The following is a 13779-nucleotide window of genomic DNA, read 5'->3' as shown; positions in this document are numbered from 1 at the left end:
TGCAGGAGCATGTGGTCCATATGGAGCTAACACTATGGAGACTGGAGAGTAGTTATGCTATTGCTGTCTGTCTGTCTGTCTGTCTGTCTGTCTGTCTGTCTGTCTGTCTGTCTGTCTGTCTGTCTGTCTGTCTGTCTGTCTGTCTGTCTGTCTGTCTGTCTGTCTGTCTGTCTGTCTGTCTGTCTGTCTGTCTGTGTCTGTGTCTGTCTGTCTGTGTCTGTCTGTCTGTGTCTGTCTGTCTGTGTGTGTGTGTGTGTGTGTGTCTGTGATTATGGGGCAGGCAGGGTGGGTCTGGTGGTTGTCTACAAGCGTAGCAGACAATGAAGCCAAATGACAGTGCTGCTGTCTTCCATGCCGTGACACTAAGTGAAAACAAAGCAGCTGTTATGGGAGTGCCCCCTTCCCAAATCTGTTAGAGCCTCTGGCTCAGCTTTACTCCCGTAGAGCAGAGTATGGACATGACAGTGTTCCATGACACAAACACACTAGCATACGCTCATAGTGTCCCACTGATGGTAATTATCTCAACATCTGCTCCTCACCACCATATACACTCTGAGTAATAAACCATAATCATCTCAGAAATGCTTGAATCAATTAATCTGCCAGACTGTGTACATACTGAATTCATTGACAAAAAAGATAGACTAAGAGGTCAGACACACAGAGAAAACTGATGGCCGATAGGTACTTATCCCAGTAGGAGGCCATTCTCTTGCTAGAACAGGGTAGCCTAGTGGTTAGAGTGTTGGACTAGTAACCGAAAGGTTAGAAGATTGAATCCCCGAGCTGTCGTTCTGCCTCTGAACAAGGCAGTTAACACACTGTTCCTAGGCCGTCATCGAACATAAGAATTTGTTCCTAACTGACTTGACTAGTTAAATAAAGGTAAAATATTTAAAAAATTAAAAAGCGGTACCTGTTGTGTACCAACGAATCTGACGTTTCTATTTGTAGAATTGCAATGCTCGTTAGTGGCCAACGACTTGACTTAGAGCCAATCAAAGAGCACGAACCTCCGCGCGGGGGAGCTGACAGGAATGACAAGAAAAGGGTAAAAGCGGGCATTTTTCCCGGAGTAATCCACCACCTCAGAATTGTTCTAAAACAATACATCTGCATATATATTTTTCATCTAGCTAAGGAGTTTGGTGCTTGAAGAAGGATTTGTTTGTTCAATTTGATAATGTGCACTAGCTCAGCTAGTTAGCGTTAGCTTGCTAATTCAGCCAGAGAGTCACACACACTTCATATGAAACTAATGGGGGGGCAATTGCAGTACAATACACACAACACTAAATGATTTACCTTGGGGTATTTAAAGGGAACTTTCAACACTCTGGGCAGAGCTGCTAAGTACCTCTCGGCAGTCAATAACCGTGGTGTGTCTGAGTCCTACAAGTTTTTTTTTTACTATAATAACACACAACACTACCAGCCACAAATGTGGCCATTTTCACTGTTGATTTAGGAAAATGCTATCTTGTTCAAATCAGAAGAAAAAAAATGTGTGGGGAATTACTGTGTGTGTTGACCTAGAGCACATTGCAGTGATGTATCGGCATGTAGGCAGAACCTTTTCTGTCATGTCAAAGGATATCACACACAAAAACAGAACTCACTTTTCAATTCTACCAAAACACGAGGCAGAGAAGGCAACTCCCGGCCATAGTTTAGGCATAGCCTACCACTACAGTGTAACACAATACACTGGAGCATAAACAGTGCTGTAACTACATAACTACGGTACCAATAAAACATACAGTAACTGGATTATATCAGATATGTTTTTGCAACCTCAAACGAAAGCGGACACAGCTACACATAGTGGTTTTCCACCCTCCATGATGAATGAACCGAGTACAGTGTCGCCCCACTTGGATGTTGAAGTACTTTACGAGTACCGTATCTGGTGTGTAATAGAAGAGGGCCATCTACTGTTGGGAGGGGGAAGGGTCAGTTGAGCTTTTGACACGTCTTAACGCGTCCATCACATGCCCTTCTAAAAGATCCAAGAGAACAACTATTCACATGGTGGTCAGCCAGCAGACCTCTTCTGATGCCCTTCCCATGCGCATCGTTTATAAGGCCAGCAAACAACCATACACTATAAAGCACATAGACGGAGGCTACAGACTGTCAATTGTGGCCTTGTTTAAGATACCGTAACAATAGACAGAATCTGACCCACACCCAGAGTTGATTAGGTAGGTGCTGGAGGCAAAAGGAAAAACTGGAGAAATAGGGAAAAGTCTCCGCACACTTCCGGTAAGACGCAAATTGTAGCTGAGCTTCGGTCAGTTGGCCTTCAATGGAGAACATTTTCATTTTGTTGAAGAAAACAAAAAGATTGCCAGGTGAATCAAACACAACACTTTCATAGACTTGAATCATCTTTCCGGGGGTGGAACTATCAGATTAGTGACGACCTAAACCATTAGGATAGTCGTTCATTAGCTTTTATAAGATGTCACACTTCAGCCGTTCTTTTTACATGTGGATGGTGTATATCATTGGAGTAAATAACATTGGGGTATAAGGGAGGGCTGGGGGGTCATAATAATAATAGTGTAAACCCCAGCAGGCAGTACAGTACCTTCTTGAATTCAAGTGGTGAGCTGAGACTGAGTCTTTGCCACGAATGGGCTGGTCAACAGACTGCAAGAGAGAAGCATTTGTGTTCCTTTTACAAAGATTCTGGGCTTGGGGTTTGTCAGGAGAGGAGGAGGATGGAGGGAGGAGAAGAAAGAGATTGAATCAGAAGAGGAATGCAGAATGAGGAGGGTGTTAGAGGTGATATTGGATTAGCTGAGCTGGGGAGTGGCAAGGGGGTCAGGGGAGGAAGGAGAAGGCCTACTGTGTGGTGTGTGTGTACACACTGAGAGACACACACACTGCTCTGTACACTCGAGTCCATTGTATGTTCTCCCCCTTCCACATTTTTTTTATTACACATTTAAAACCTTTTTTTATTTTTTATTTAACCTTTATTTAACTCGGAAAGTGAGTTAAGAACAAATTCTTAATTACAATGACGGCCTACACCGGCCAAACCCTAACCCGGACGACATAAGTACGTCGAATCCAATTGGTGTAAATAGGTTATGGCCAACACTTCACTCTACAAACTCTGCCATAGATGGCTAGTAATAGGGTTAAGAAATGAAACAGTTCAGTTCAACAATTATATAATTGTAAGTAAATAGAATTTGCAGACCAATGCCACACCTGTGGCCAATTTGAAGGATCTCAAGGAAAAGAATACAACAGATGCTTCACTGTTGACTGTTTGAAGAGAAGAAAAACAGTATTTTAGGACAATCCTCAGTCAGCATAAATAAGGAAACCCCATCTCATTAACATCTCATCACAGTGCAAAAGGTCAAGATTGGCCACACACAACACATACAGTATGATGTACTGTAAATATTTCAGTCTCACATAAAATGACTGTAAGTTTGTCACGAAGCAAGTGAACATTCTTTGGGATTATAAACACTTTAAAGGAGAAAACTTACCAAACCGATTGTTGGTCTGTATATTAAGGGTGCTGTTCGTTCATAGCTGATGGTGCAGTGTGTTATAAAGTCCACCTGTTGGTGGCCGACTGACTGCCGTCATTTTCACCCGTTTCTACAGGTAGAATCGGTTTGCAAATTACAGCTAGGCACATTCTGATGGATGACTGCAGGCATTATTCTGAAGGGACACGATACACAGTCATACACAATCATACAGTACAGTAGTTAAATGACAGCCCCCCCCCCCCCCTAGGCTGTTAAAAGGGACGTCAGACGCTCAGCCTGCTGCACAGACCCTATGGACACTCTAGTCTAGAGCGCCTGGTTCAATGGTGCTTAGGAAAAGAAAGAAAAACTCTCTAAATTGTTAAATTAGTGAGAAATATATGTGATTATTGAAAAAAAACGATGAGTTTGCTTCATTTACCATCATCCTAAATTAAGTTATTGAATTATTTTGCCATATCTAATTAATGTATATTACGCAATTTTCCATGATGTGGACAGTATACATAGTTATAGATTATTCCAAGTTTCTGTGTGGTATTTGTATAATACATGTTTAAACAGTGCATACAACCCACCTTTTTTCCCCCTTTCTATTGATTTCAACGTGATGTCAATATGAGTGATTAAGAAAATAGCTTTCTGCATTGGCGACCCACTTCAAACAAAACGCAACAACCCAAAATGTAGCTGGTTACATCTATTCCCAGATTCCATGTGGTTTTTCAGGAGTGCAACTTTGAAAGTGCAACCTGACTCCCCCCTCTCATTCTATTGATTTCAAGCTGATATCGATATGAGGGATTGACAAATAAGTGTAGCATTTCCCTTTCCGTTTTGGCCACCCCCAAATCAAAATGCATCACTCCAAAATGTAGCTGACTGTGTCCTGCAGGTTGTCCTCTAACCACTGATGTAAAAATATATATTTTAGTTGTGTTAGTTTCAACACTGCATATACAACCTGATTTCCTCCCTATCTTTGATTTGTTTGCCAATGGTTTTTGGTACGTTTGCAGTTTATAAGGTGCTCGTTTAAAAAAAATACAAGTAATATGATTACTATTGTTGCACATGTGTGTGGAGATAGACATTTATGTTTAGGTTTTCAATATATCACAAACTGTTTCTGTATATTGGCTATTGATTTGGACACGTTAAAACGGTGTTTTGACATTGGGCTAGTTATCAAAATGTCTTATCAACAGGAAGCAGCGATAGCATCATTTCCAACTTAAGTTTTAGAAATATAAATATAACTTTCAACATTAACGTCCAATGGTATTGTACTTAATCGGGCAAAAACGGCTAAAATTTGTCCAAAAACATGCTGCGATTGATTGATTGTGATGAAATACAAGAAATCACCAAAACTGGGTTGCCTTGCTTACTGTTAAGATGTCTGACACTCCACTTCTTCTGTCCTGTAGAGAAATAACTGCCAACCCCATAGAAACTTGAGGATTTGATCCAGTCTAATGTATTTTCATCCCATTTCAGACAATGGCACCACAGCAGCACCTTTGGCCAAACGGCAATGTTGACACTCTCTCTGACAGTGCAAGGTCTTGCCACTCTGCAGCTCTTCTCTCTCTCATTGTCAATATGTCAAGTGACAGTTGACAGTGTGAAGTTGCAAAATAGGTTTGCCTCTGGGTGTTGGTCTCCGATAAACAACAAAAAAGAACAATCATTGGCAGTGAAAGTAGATACCCCTTGACTTATTCCTGTTATGTTATAGCCTGAATTCAACATTAAATAAATATATGATTTCTCACCTGTCTACACACAATACCCCATTTTAAAACAAGTCTTTAGAAATTACTGCAAATTTTTTGAAAATAAAATACATAAATATCTCATTGACAAAAGTATTCACACCCCTGAAAAAAAGCACCTTTGGCAGCAATTACAGATTTGAGTTGTCTAGGGAATGTCTGTATTAGCTTTGCACATTTAGATTTGGGGATTTTCTCCCATTCGGATTTTCTCAAGCTCTGTTAAGTTAGATGGGAAGTGGCGGTGAACAGCAATCTTCAATTCTTTCCACATATGTTCAATGGGATTTAAATCTGGGCTTTGGCTGGGCCACTCAAAGACTTTCGCATTCTTGTTCTTAAGCCATTCCAGCATTGCTTTGGCTGTGTGCTTGGAGTCATTTTCCTGTTGGAACGTACATCTTCGTTCCCAGTCTAAGGTCATTTTCACTCTGAAGCAGATTCTCATTAAGGCTCCATTCACTGTTCCCTCTATCCTTGCCAGTATCCCAGTCCCTGCGACTGAAAATCGTTCCCATAGCATGATGTTGCCACCACTATGCTTCACGGGATAGTGTTAGACAGGTGATGAGCTGTGGCTGGTTTTCTCCAGACATAGAGCTTTGCATTCAGGCCAAAGAGTTTTATTTTTCTCTCATCAGACCACATAATATTTAGCCTTATACCCTCAGTGTTCCACATGTCTGTTTGCAAACTCCAGGCGTGCTGTCATGTGCCTTTTTCTCAGGAGTGGCTTCCGTCTGGTCACTTCCCATAAAGCACAGATTGGTGAAATGGTGAAGTGCTGTAGAGACTGTTGTCCTTCTGGGAGGTTCTTCCATCTCAGCCAAGGAACTCTGTAGTTCTGTCAGAGTGGTCATTGGGTTCCAAATGTCATTGAATTGTTTGTCGCATCTCGTTGTGTTGTTGTCCTGGAGATAGGGATTTGGACATGTGGTTTAACTTATTTCTCCAAACTAACCAATGATTATAATTTATCATTCTGATCCAACCATAAATTCATACATTGTGTCCCTGGCTTAAGTTCAATATTTAGCTAGATGTAGTAGGCTAATGTTAACTAGCCGGCCTGGCACATTGTTACCTCAGAATGGAAGTTAGGCTAGCAAGCAAGCATTTTACCCAGGTAGCCTAGGACAACAACAACTTCAAGCATGTACTGTAGAGTATGACAGAGTCATAGACCTTTTAGGCAACATGAAAGAGGATGACATTGGCTTTTCTCTACAAGTAGGGTGAGTCAATTTATTTTTCTACATGCAAGCATGCACGCACACACACACGCACACACAACCCACACACACACACACGAGAAATGAGAACAAGGACAGCCACGTCATATTTAGCTTACGTTTATTGGACTAAATCGTTTTTTGTATCTTTTCGTTTTTCAGTAACTGTATTAGACTAAGCATAGGTCATTTGATGATGTTGAAATGTTGAAGTTGAAATGGTGCTGGAATAGTGGAGGTAGCACCTGTTTTCCTTGATTCTAAATCAATAGTTGTTAACCTCTTCCCTCTACTCGGGACGCTTGCGTCCCAACTAGAGCTCTGGAAATGCAAATGTGCTACGCTAAATGCTAATAGTATTAGTTAAAACTCAAAAGTTCATTAAAATACACATGCAGGGTATCGAATTAAAGCTACACTCGTTGTGAATCCAGGCAACAAGTCAGATTTTTAAAATGCTTTTCGGCGACAGCATGAGAAGCTATTATCTGATAGCATGCACCAATACACTACAACACAAAAGCACAGGAGGGGACGTAAACAAAATAATTAGCATTTCGGCGTTACACAAACCGCACAATAAAATAGAAAACAGTCATTACCTTTCACCATCTTCTTTGTTGGCACTCCTAGATGTCCCATAAACACTATTGGGTCTTTATTTCGATTAAATCGGGCCATATAAAGCCAAGATATCGTTATATGTAGACTGTGTGATAAACGAAAAAAACAGCGATTTCACAACGTAACGTCATTTTTTAAAATTCAAAAAGTAGATGATAAACTTTCACAAAACACTTCGAAATACGTTTGTAATGCTACTTTAGGTATTAGTAAACGTTAATAAGCGATAAAAATCATCAGGAGGCGATGTAAAAATCATTAGCTATCGTCTTGGAAAAAATTTCACGAGAGAGCTCTTCAAAATAATCTGGGCGGAGACTGGAGGTAAGTGGTTCCCCTGTTTCGGTTCAACCAAGAATCAAAGATGATTCAATTCACAAGACTCTAGACAACATGGGGATGCTGTGGGAGTTGAATGCTCGGTCTTATCTAATTCGGCTCACTGTGAACAATTGCTGGAAGTGGCGCAAGGATATTTATTTCCATTTTCTGTGATCAGGTTTTCCTGCGCTTTCCGATGTAACGCACGTTATGTTATAGCCACAGTCGTGATTTAACCAGTTTTAAAAACGTCCGAGTGTTTCCTATCCACACATTCTAACCATATGAACGTACTATATTCCTGGCATGAGTAGCAGGGCGCTGAAATGTTGCGCGATTTTTAACTAAATGTTCAAAAAAGTAAAGGGTAGGAGCAACTAGTTAAGTGGCTTGAATATGTCGTAAACATTGATTTGCTTGACCGTGCTCTAGGTCACACATCTATTTTTTTTAAATGCAATGTGTTTTGTGAACTTCCCCGGACAGATGTTGTTCTCCGGCTTTTTGATAAAACAACGGTGTGGTTGAATTTATTCTGCCACTGTGTATTCTTATTGTCTCTGCCTTACGCATATATATCACAGTGTCAAGGAATATGATTGAACTAACAGTTTATAGAGCTAACAATGCAATTATCACAACATATATGGCTTTCTTGTCCTGGCATGGTTTCCCTGGTGATTTTACCGACACACCGCTACTGCACACACATTCAATTATCTGTAAGGTCATTCCGTCATGAATTTCAAGCACAAATTCAAGCACAAAGACCAGGTTTTTTGCCCAATTGCCTCGCAAAGAAGGGAACCTATTGGTAGATGGGTAAAAAAAAAGCTGACACTGAATATCCCAATTACGCTTTTGATCGTGTATCAATACACCCAGTCACTACAAAGATACAGGTGTCCTTCCTAACTTAGTTGCCAGAGAGGAAGGAAACCAACAGTTACAGAGATGAATGGCTGTGATAGGTGAAAACTGATGGATCAATAACATTGTAGTTACTCCACAATACTAACCTAAATAACAGAGTGAAAAGTTTTGTTGTGTTACAACCTGAATATAAAATGTATTCAATTGAGATTGTTTTGTCACTGGCCTACACACAATACCCCACAATGTCAAAGTGGAATTACGTTTTTCGTTTAATTACAATTTTGAAGAGGAAATGTCTTGAGTTAATAAGTACTCAACCCTTTTGTTATGTCAAGGCTAAATACGTTCAGGAGTAAAATTGGCTTAACAAGTCACATAATACTTTGCATGGAATCACTGTGTGCAATAATAGTGTTAAACATGATTTTTAAAGTGGAACTGAAAGCATTTTAGCAACATGAAATCTTGTTCAAATCTGTTCATATACACCCCAGGAAGAATATGCAATGGGAAAGCGGCCGTGCGTTTCGACAATCAATAAATAAAACCTAATAAAAAACATCTGTCTCATCCAGGACCAGAGTCTACACAGACTAGTGCGCTATAGACAATCAGAGCTACAGTAGGCCCACATACAAACAAGCCATATGCCACACAGGCTTGCCATCATTCACCTTGAACTGGACTGTGTGTTTACAGGCAGTTAGTTACAACAGCACGACTTTAGATCATTAGAACACATTCGGCAAAAGCCACAAAATACACCTACATGGATTTCTGCAAATATGTAAAGACTACAGGAGACTTCTTACATTTGAGAACTTAAAGGTAGGCTATATTTCTCTATATGCGCATCAACAAGATCAACAGCTAATGCTAGCCAGAGCAAGATGAGCAAAAATTTAACGAAGGAAAATTAGATAAACCCTCTCAAAAATGTTCAGCTCGATGGCTGTCAAAATTGCACTGATAAACGATGGGGAATAGTAAGCAGCCTGCTCGTCCTCCTGCAGCTTGCCTGCCAAAGCATATTTGTCCCAACCAAGCACACACAATTTAGCTAACTGGCTAAAGTTGGCTAGCTTGCGCGTTCATAAATTGATCAGTTATTCTGCGCTCTGAAATCGGAGTAGATAGCCAGAGTGAATTTGCATACACAAGAGATATGCTAACTGGATAACAGTTGTTCAAGTTCATCATAGCTAGCTAGCTAGCAAAGCGATTCACATTTCTTGCTATATAACCAAGTGACACTTGCATTTCTAGTTGTGTAGCCACCGAAAAACAATATGAGGGAAAGACTCTGTCACTCACCCACTCCTCCAATGACATGACATCCTCCTAGCAGCTAACTACCTAGCTAACGTTAGGCTCCGTGTTTTTAGCTTGCTACATAAATAGATATGCTAGCATATTAGCAATGTTATAACTGACTTGTGATCATTGCCCTTGCCAGTTTGATTGTATTGACATTCCCAGCCTTAGTTACATTAATCCGTTTTTGTCCAAAATATTGAATAATTGAAACTGAAACAGTGCATCCCGAATGGAGGCAGCAAATAATGTACCAGGCCAGCTGTGATTTACAACGTGATAGCAATACTTTTTGGACTATTACGAAATGTATTGGGGAATTATATGGATAATGCATTGAACTGCATCCACCTCTTATAATGTTGGTTTTGTAGCACAAACTGTGAATTGTATATTTTTGACTGATATTATGATTTCAGTTTGTTTCATATCTGCAAAATAGTTAAATTGCGGTCGGTTCCATTTTAAATGACCTCATCTCTGTAACCCACACACCCACACAAACAATTATCTGTAAGGACCCTCAGTCTGGCAGTGAATTTCAAACACAGATTCAACCACAAATACCAGGGAGGTTTATGAATGCCTCGCAAAAAAGAGCATCTATTGGTAGATTGGTAAAAAGCAGACATTGAATAGACCTTTGAGCATGGTGAATTTATTAATTACACTTTAGATGGTGTATCAATACACCCAGTCACTACAACGATCCAGGCGTCCTTCTTAACTCAGTTGCTGGAGAGGAAGGAAACCGCTCAGGGATTTCACCATGAGGCCAATGGCGATTTTAAAACAGTTACAGAGTTTAATGTCTATGATGGGAGAAAACTGAGGCTGGATCAACAAAATTGTAGTTACTCCACAATACTAACTTCACTGACAGAGTGAAAAGAAGGAAGCTTGTACAGAATAGAAAATATTCTAAAACATGTATCCTGTTTGAAATAAGGCACTAAAGTAAAACAGCAAAGAATTTGGCAAAGAAATTAACTTTATGTCCTGAATACAAAGTGTTATGCTTGGGGCAAATCCAACACAGCACATCACTGAGTACCACTATTCATATTTTCAAGCATGGCTGCATTATATTATGGGTATGCTTGTCATCGGCAAGGACTAGGTCGTTGTTTTTAAATGAAAAGAAACTGAATAGAGTTAAGCACAGGCACAATTCTAGAGGAAAACCTGGTTCAGCCTGCTTTCCAACAGACACTGGGAGACAAATGTACCTTCAGCAGGACAATAGCATTAAACACAAGGCCAAATATACACTGGAGTTGCTTACCAAGATGACATTGAATGTTCCTGAGTGGCGTAGTTAAAGTTTTGACTTAAATCGGCTTGAAAATCTATGGCAAGACATGAAAATGGCTGTCTAGCAATGTTCAACGACCAACTTGACAGAGCTTGAAGAATTATTGAATGAAGAATGTGCAAATAGTGTATAATCCAGGTGTGTAAAGCTCTTAGAGACTTACCCAGAAAGACTCAGCTGAAATTACTGGCATAGGTGATTCTAAGATGTATTCACTCAGGGGTGTGAATACTTACGTAAATGAGATATTTCCTTATTTAATATTCAATAAATTAGCAACATTTCTAAAAACATGTTTTCACTTTGTCATTATGGGGTATTGTGTGTAGATGGGTGAGAATAATCTATTTTGAATTCAGGGTTTAACATAACAAAATGTGGAATAAGTCAAGGGGAATGAATACTTTCTGAAGGCACTGTATGCAAAGCTCTTACAGACTTACCCAAAAACTGTAATCACTGCCAAAGGTGATTCTGACATGCATTGACTCAGGTTGTTGAATGAAGATATATTATTATTATTATTCTTTTTTTTACAAATGTTTCTTCCAATTTGACATTACAAAGTATTGTGTGTAGATTGTTGACAAAAATGACAATTCACCCCCCCTCAAAGGCACTATAACAACTAGCCAACCAGTCACCTTACAAACATGTCACAAACAAACGGGACTGTTTCCTCAAACTCAGGGTTAATCGGTTCTATACCGTGGTAACAACCAGGGTTTCAAGCACTCAAGAGGCCATTTAACCCTCTCGTGAGTTGAACAGAGCAGCTCTACATTGACAGGGAGGGCTCTTTGGCCTATCAACAGGCTTTCTACCGTACAGATTACGGATGGGCCTGTGTAAGAGGTAGGGAGGTGTCTATGGTATGGATTAATAAATTAATAAGGACAAAGAGCATGGGTACAATACAATGGCTGTAGGGTTGATGAACGGCAGGCAGATGTACTGTAGTGAGTGACGGATGGAGGGGTAGTTAGGTACTCACTGTGCCGTGTCTGTCACCACGGTTAAAGGGATGTCCTCGCTGACATAGGCCATGTCATCACACAACCTGTTCGTCCGGGAGATGTCCATGGAAGAGCCGTCCAGTTTTTTCTTAACTGTGGGAGACAACACAAGAGTCTTGATGATATAATCAAGGATTCAGTTCAACGCCGCTTCCGATTTACTAAGTAAGAAGAAAATAGGCTAATTGAAAAAGTAAAGGATAACCATTAGGGAAGTGTCTACCTGGAGAGGCAGGACAGCTCAGATTGAAAGAGGACCATGAGTGCTGAACGCCTGGAGTCAAGAAGAACAATAAGAAAGAAAGAAAGAAAGATGGGAAGGAAGGAAGGAAGGAAAGAAAAGGAGTGTGAGAAACAGGTGGAACAAAGACAGTGGAAGAAGATATGGTGACTAGTCAATCAAGTATACAGCATGTCATTGAATGGTATCATCACACCAAGAAGAGGTTATTTTAGTCTGTGAAGATGGTGATTGGTAACATCGCTTTCAAACCTCTAGAGTTTGTTTGTGCAGCTAAAAACCATTGCACAGTGAAGGTTTGTAGGGAACTAGCTACAGTCCAACAGTCAGCATAGTTTCATAAAGAATGGAAGAAAATGGGGTTCCAGGAACTGGGTGAGCACTCCTACTAAAGCAAAGGCAACTGAACCCTCTGGACCTTTACCATCAGTTTAACATTGTTCAGCCCGGAAGCTTCGGCTACACTGTTACTTTAGACCCACTCATACAGAAAGAAGAGCGAGAGGGGGGGCAGACATAGAGAAGAGAGAGAGGGAGAAAGAGCGGGAGCGGTAGACAGAGAGAGAGGGGGGAGAGGGAGAGAGACACAGATAGAGACAGAAGGAGAAATAGTGAGAGAGAGAGAAGGGGGAGAGGGAAAGGGAGAGAGAGAGATGGAAAGTTAAGGACAGGGGGTACTGTGCAGCTCCTCTACTTCTCTCTCATTCAGTGGGACCGGGGACGCGAGCGGGCTTATCTGCTACAAAAACACTGCAGGCTTATTAATATCTGGCCCTGTCAGAGCAAACACACTGGGTTAGGAGCACCAGAGAATGAAAACAAGCAGGGGCCAGAGAGCGAGAGATGGTGGGGGTGGGCAGAAAGAGCGAGACAGAGAGAGAGACAAAGAACGAGAGAGGGAGAGAGAGTGACAGCCTGGAAAGAGAGCGCCCCATTGAAAATGGAGATTCTCACAGACGGCAGCCGGGCCAGAGGGCCAGACAGATAAGTGGAGTGATAAGCCGGACGTTGACTAAATCAAACAATGCCCAGTTTAATTCTGACCACTGGAGCTCCACAATGTCCGCTTATCACCCCAACCTCCCTCCCAGTCCCCCCTGTTCCCCGGTGAGTCCCCCGGCCCCTGACCCAGCCCTCACCCCGACTGGTGTTGGCAGGACAGCCAGAAAAGAAAACACCCAGGCTAGGCTGGTAGAGAGGAGAGGAGGGAGTCCAGGGCCTGCCTGCATCTGTCTCTCTGCTGGCTTCCAGTTTGCTCCGGTTGGTGACAAACTCCAGTCTAATTAAAATACTGTCTATGTCGTGGGGAAAAACAACTAATGGGAGTTCTAGGGAGTTTTTCCTAGCCACCGTGCTTTTACACCTGCATTGTTTGCTGTTTGGGGTTTTAGGCTGGGTTTCTGTACAGCACTTTGAGATATCAGCTGATGTACGAAGGGCTATATAAATACATTTGATTTGATTTGATTAATGATTAACACAGAGGATCTCTTAAAGGGACAAAGGATTGAGCCTGAAACGGTGTGAGTTGGAAC

At 41.1% G+C, this 13779-nt stretch overlaps 1 protein-coding gene across 2 annotated transcripts in view; it reads right to left on the bottom strand.

Annotated features, from left to right (window-relative positions):
- The window catches only part of kcnq1.2 (potassium voltage-gated channel, KQT-like subfamily, member 1.2), a 247892-nt gene that overhangs the window by 197843 nt on the left and 36270 nt on the right, over window positions 1-13779 (bottom strand). Inside the window, exons 12-13 of one of the 2 annotated variants that reach the window (XM_029668380.2) lie at window positions 12227-12277; window positions 11982-12096 (exon numbers count right to left, since the gene is read on the bottom strand). In XM_029668380.2, the coding sequence (XP_029524240.1) occupies window positions 11982-12096; window positions 12227-12277 (166 nt within the window). The remainder of the gene's footprint in view (window positions 1-11981; window positions 12097-12226; window positions 12278-13779) is intronic. The other variant, XM_065022648.1, reaches the window with a different exon arrangement.

Source organism: Oncorhynchus nerka, linkage group LG9a (genome assembly GCF_034236695.1).
Source record: "Oncorhynchus nerka isolate Pitt River linkage group LG9a, Oner_Uvic_2.0, whole genome shotgun sequence".
In the NCBI taxonomy this organism is placed as follows: domain Eukaryota; kingdom Metazoa; phylum Chordata; class Actinopteri; order Salmoniformes; family Salmonidae; genus Oncorhynchus; species Oncorhynchus nerka.
Note: the sequence above shows the minus strand (reverse complement) of the source record. Positions and strands in the feature narration are given on the sequence as shown.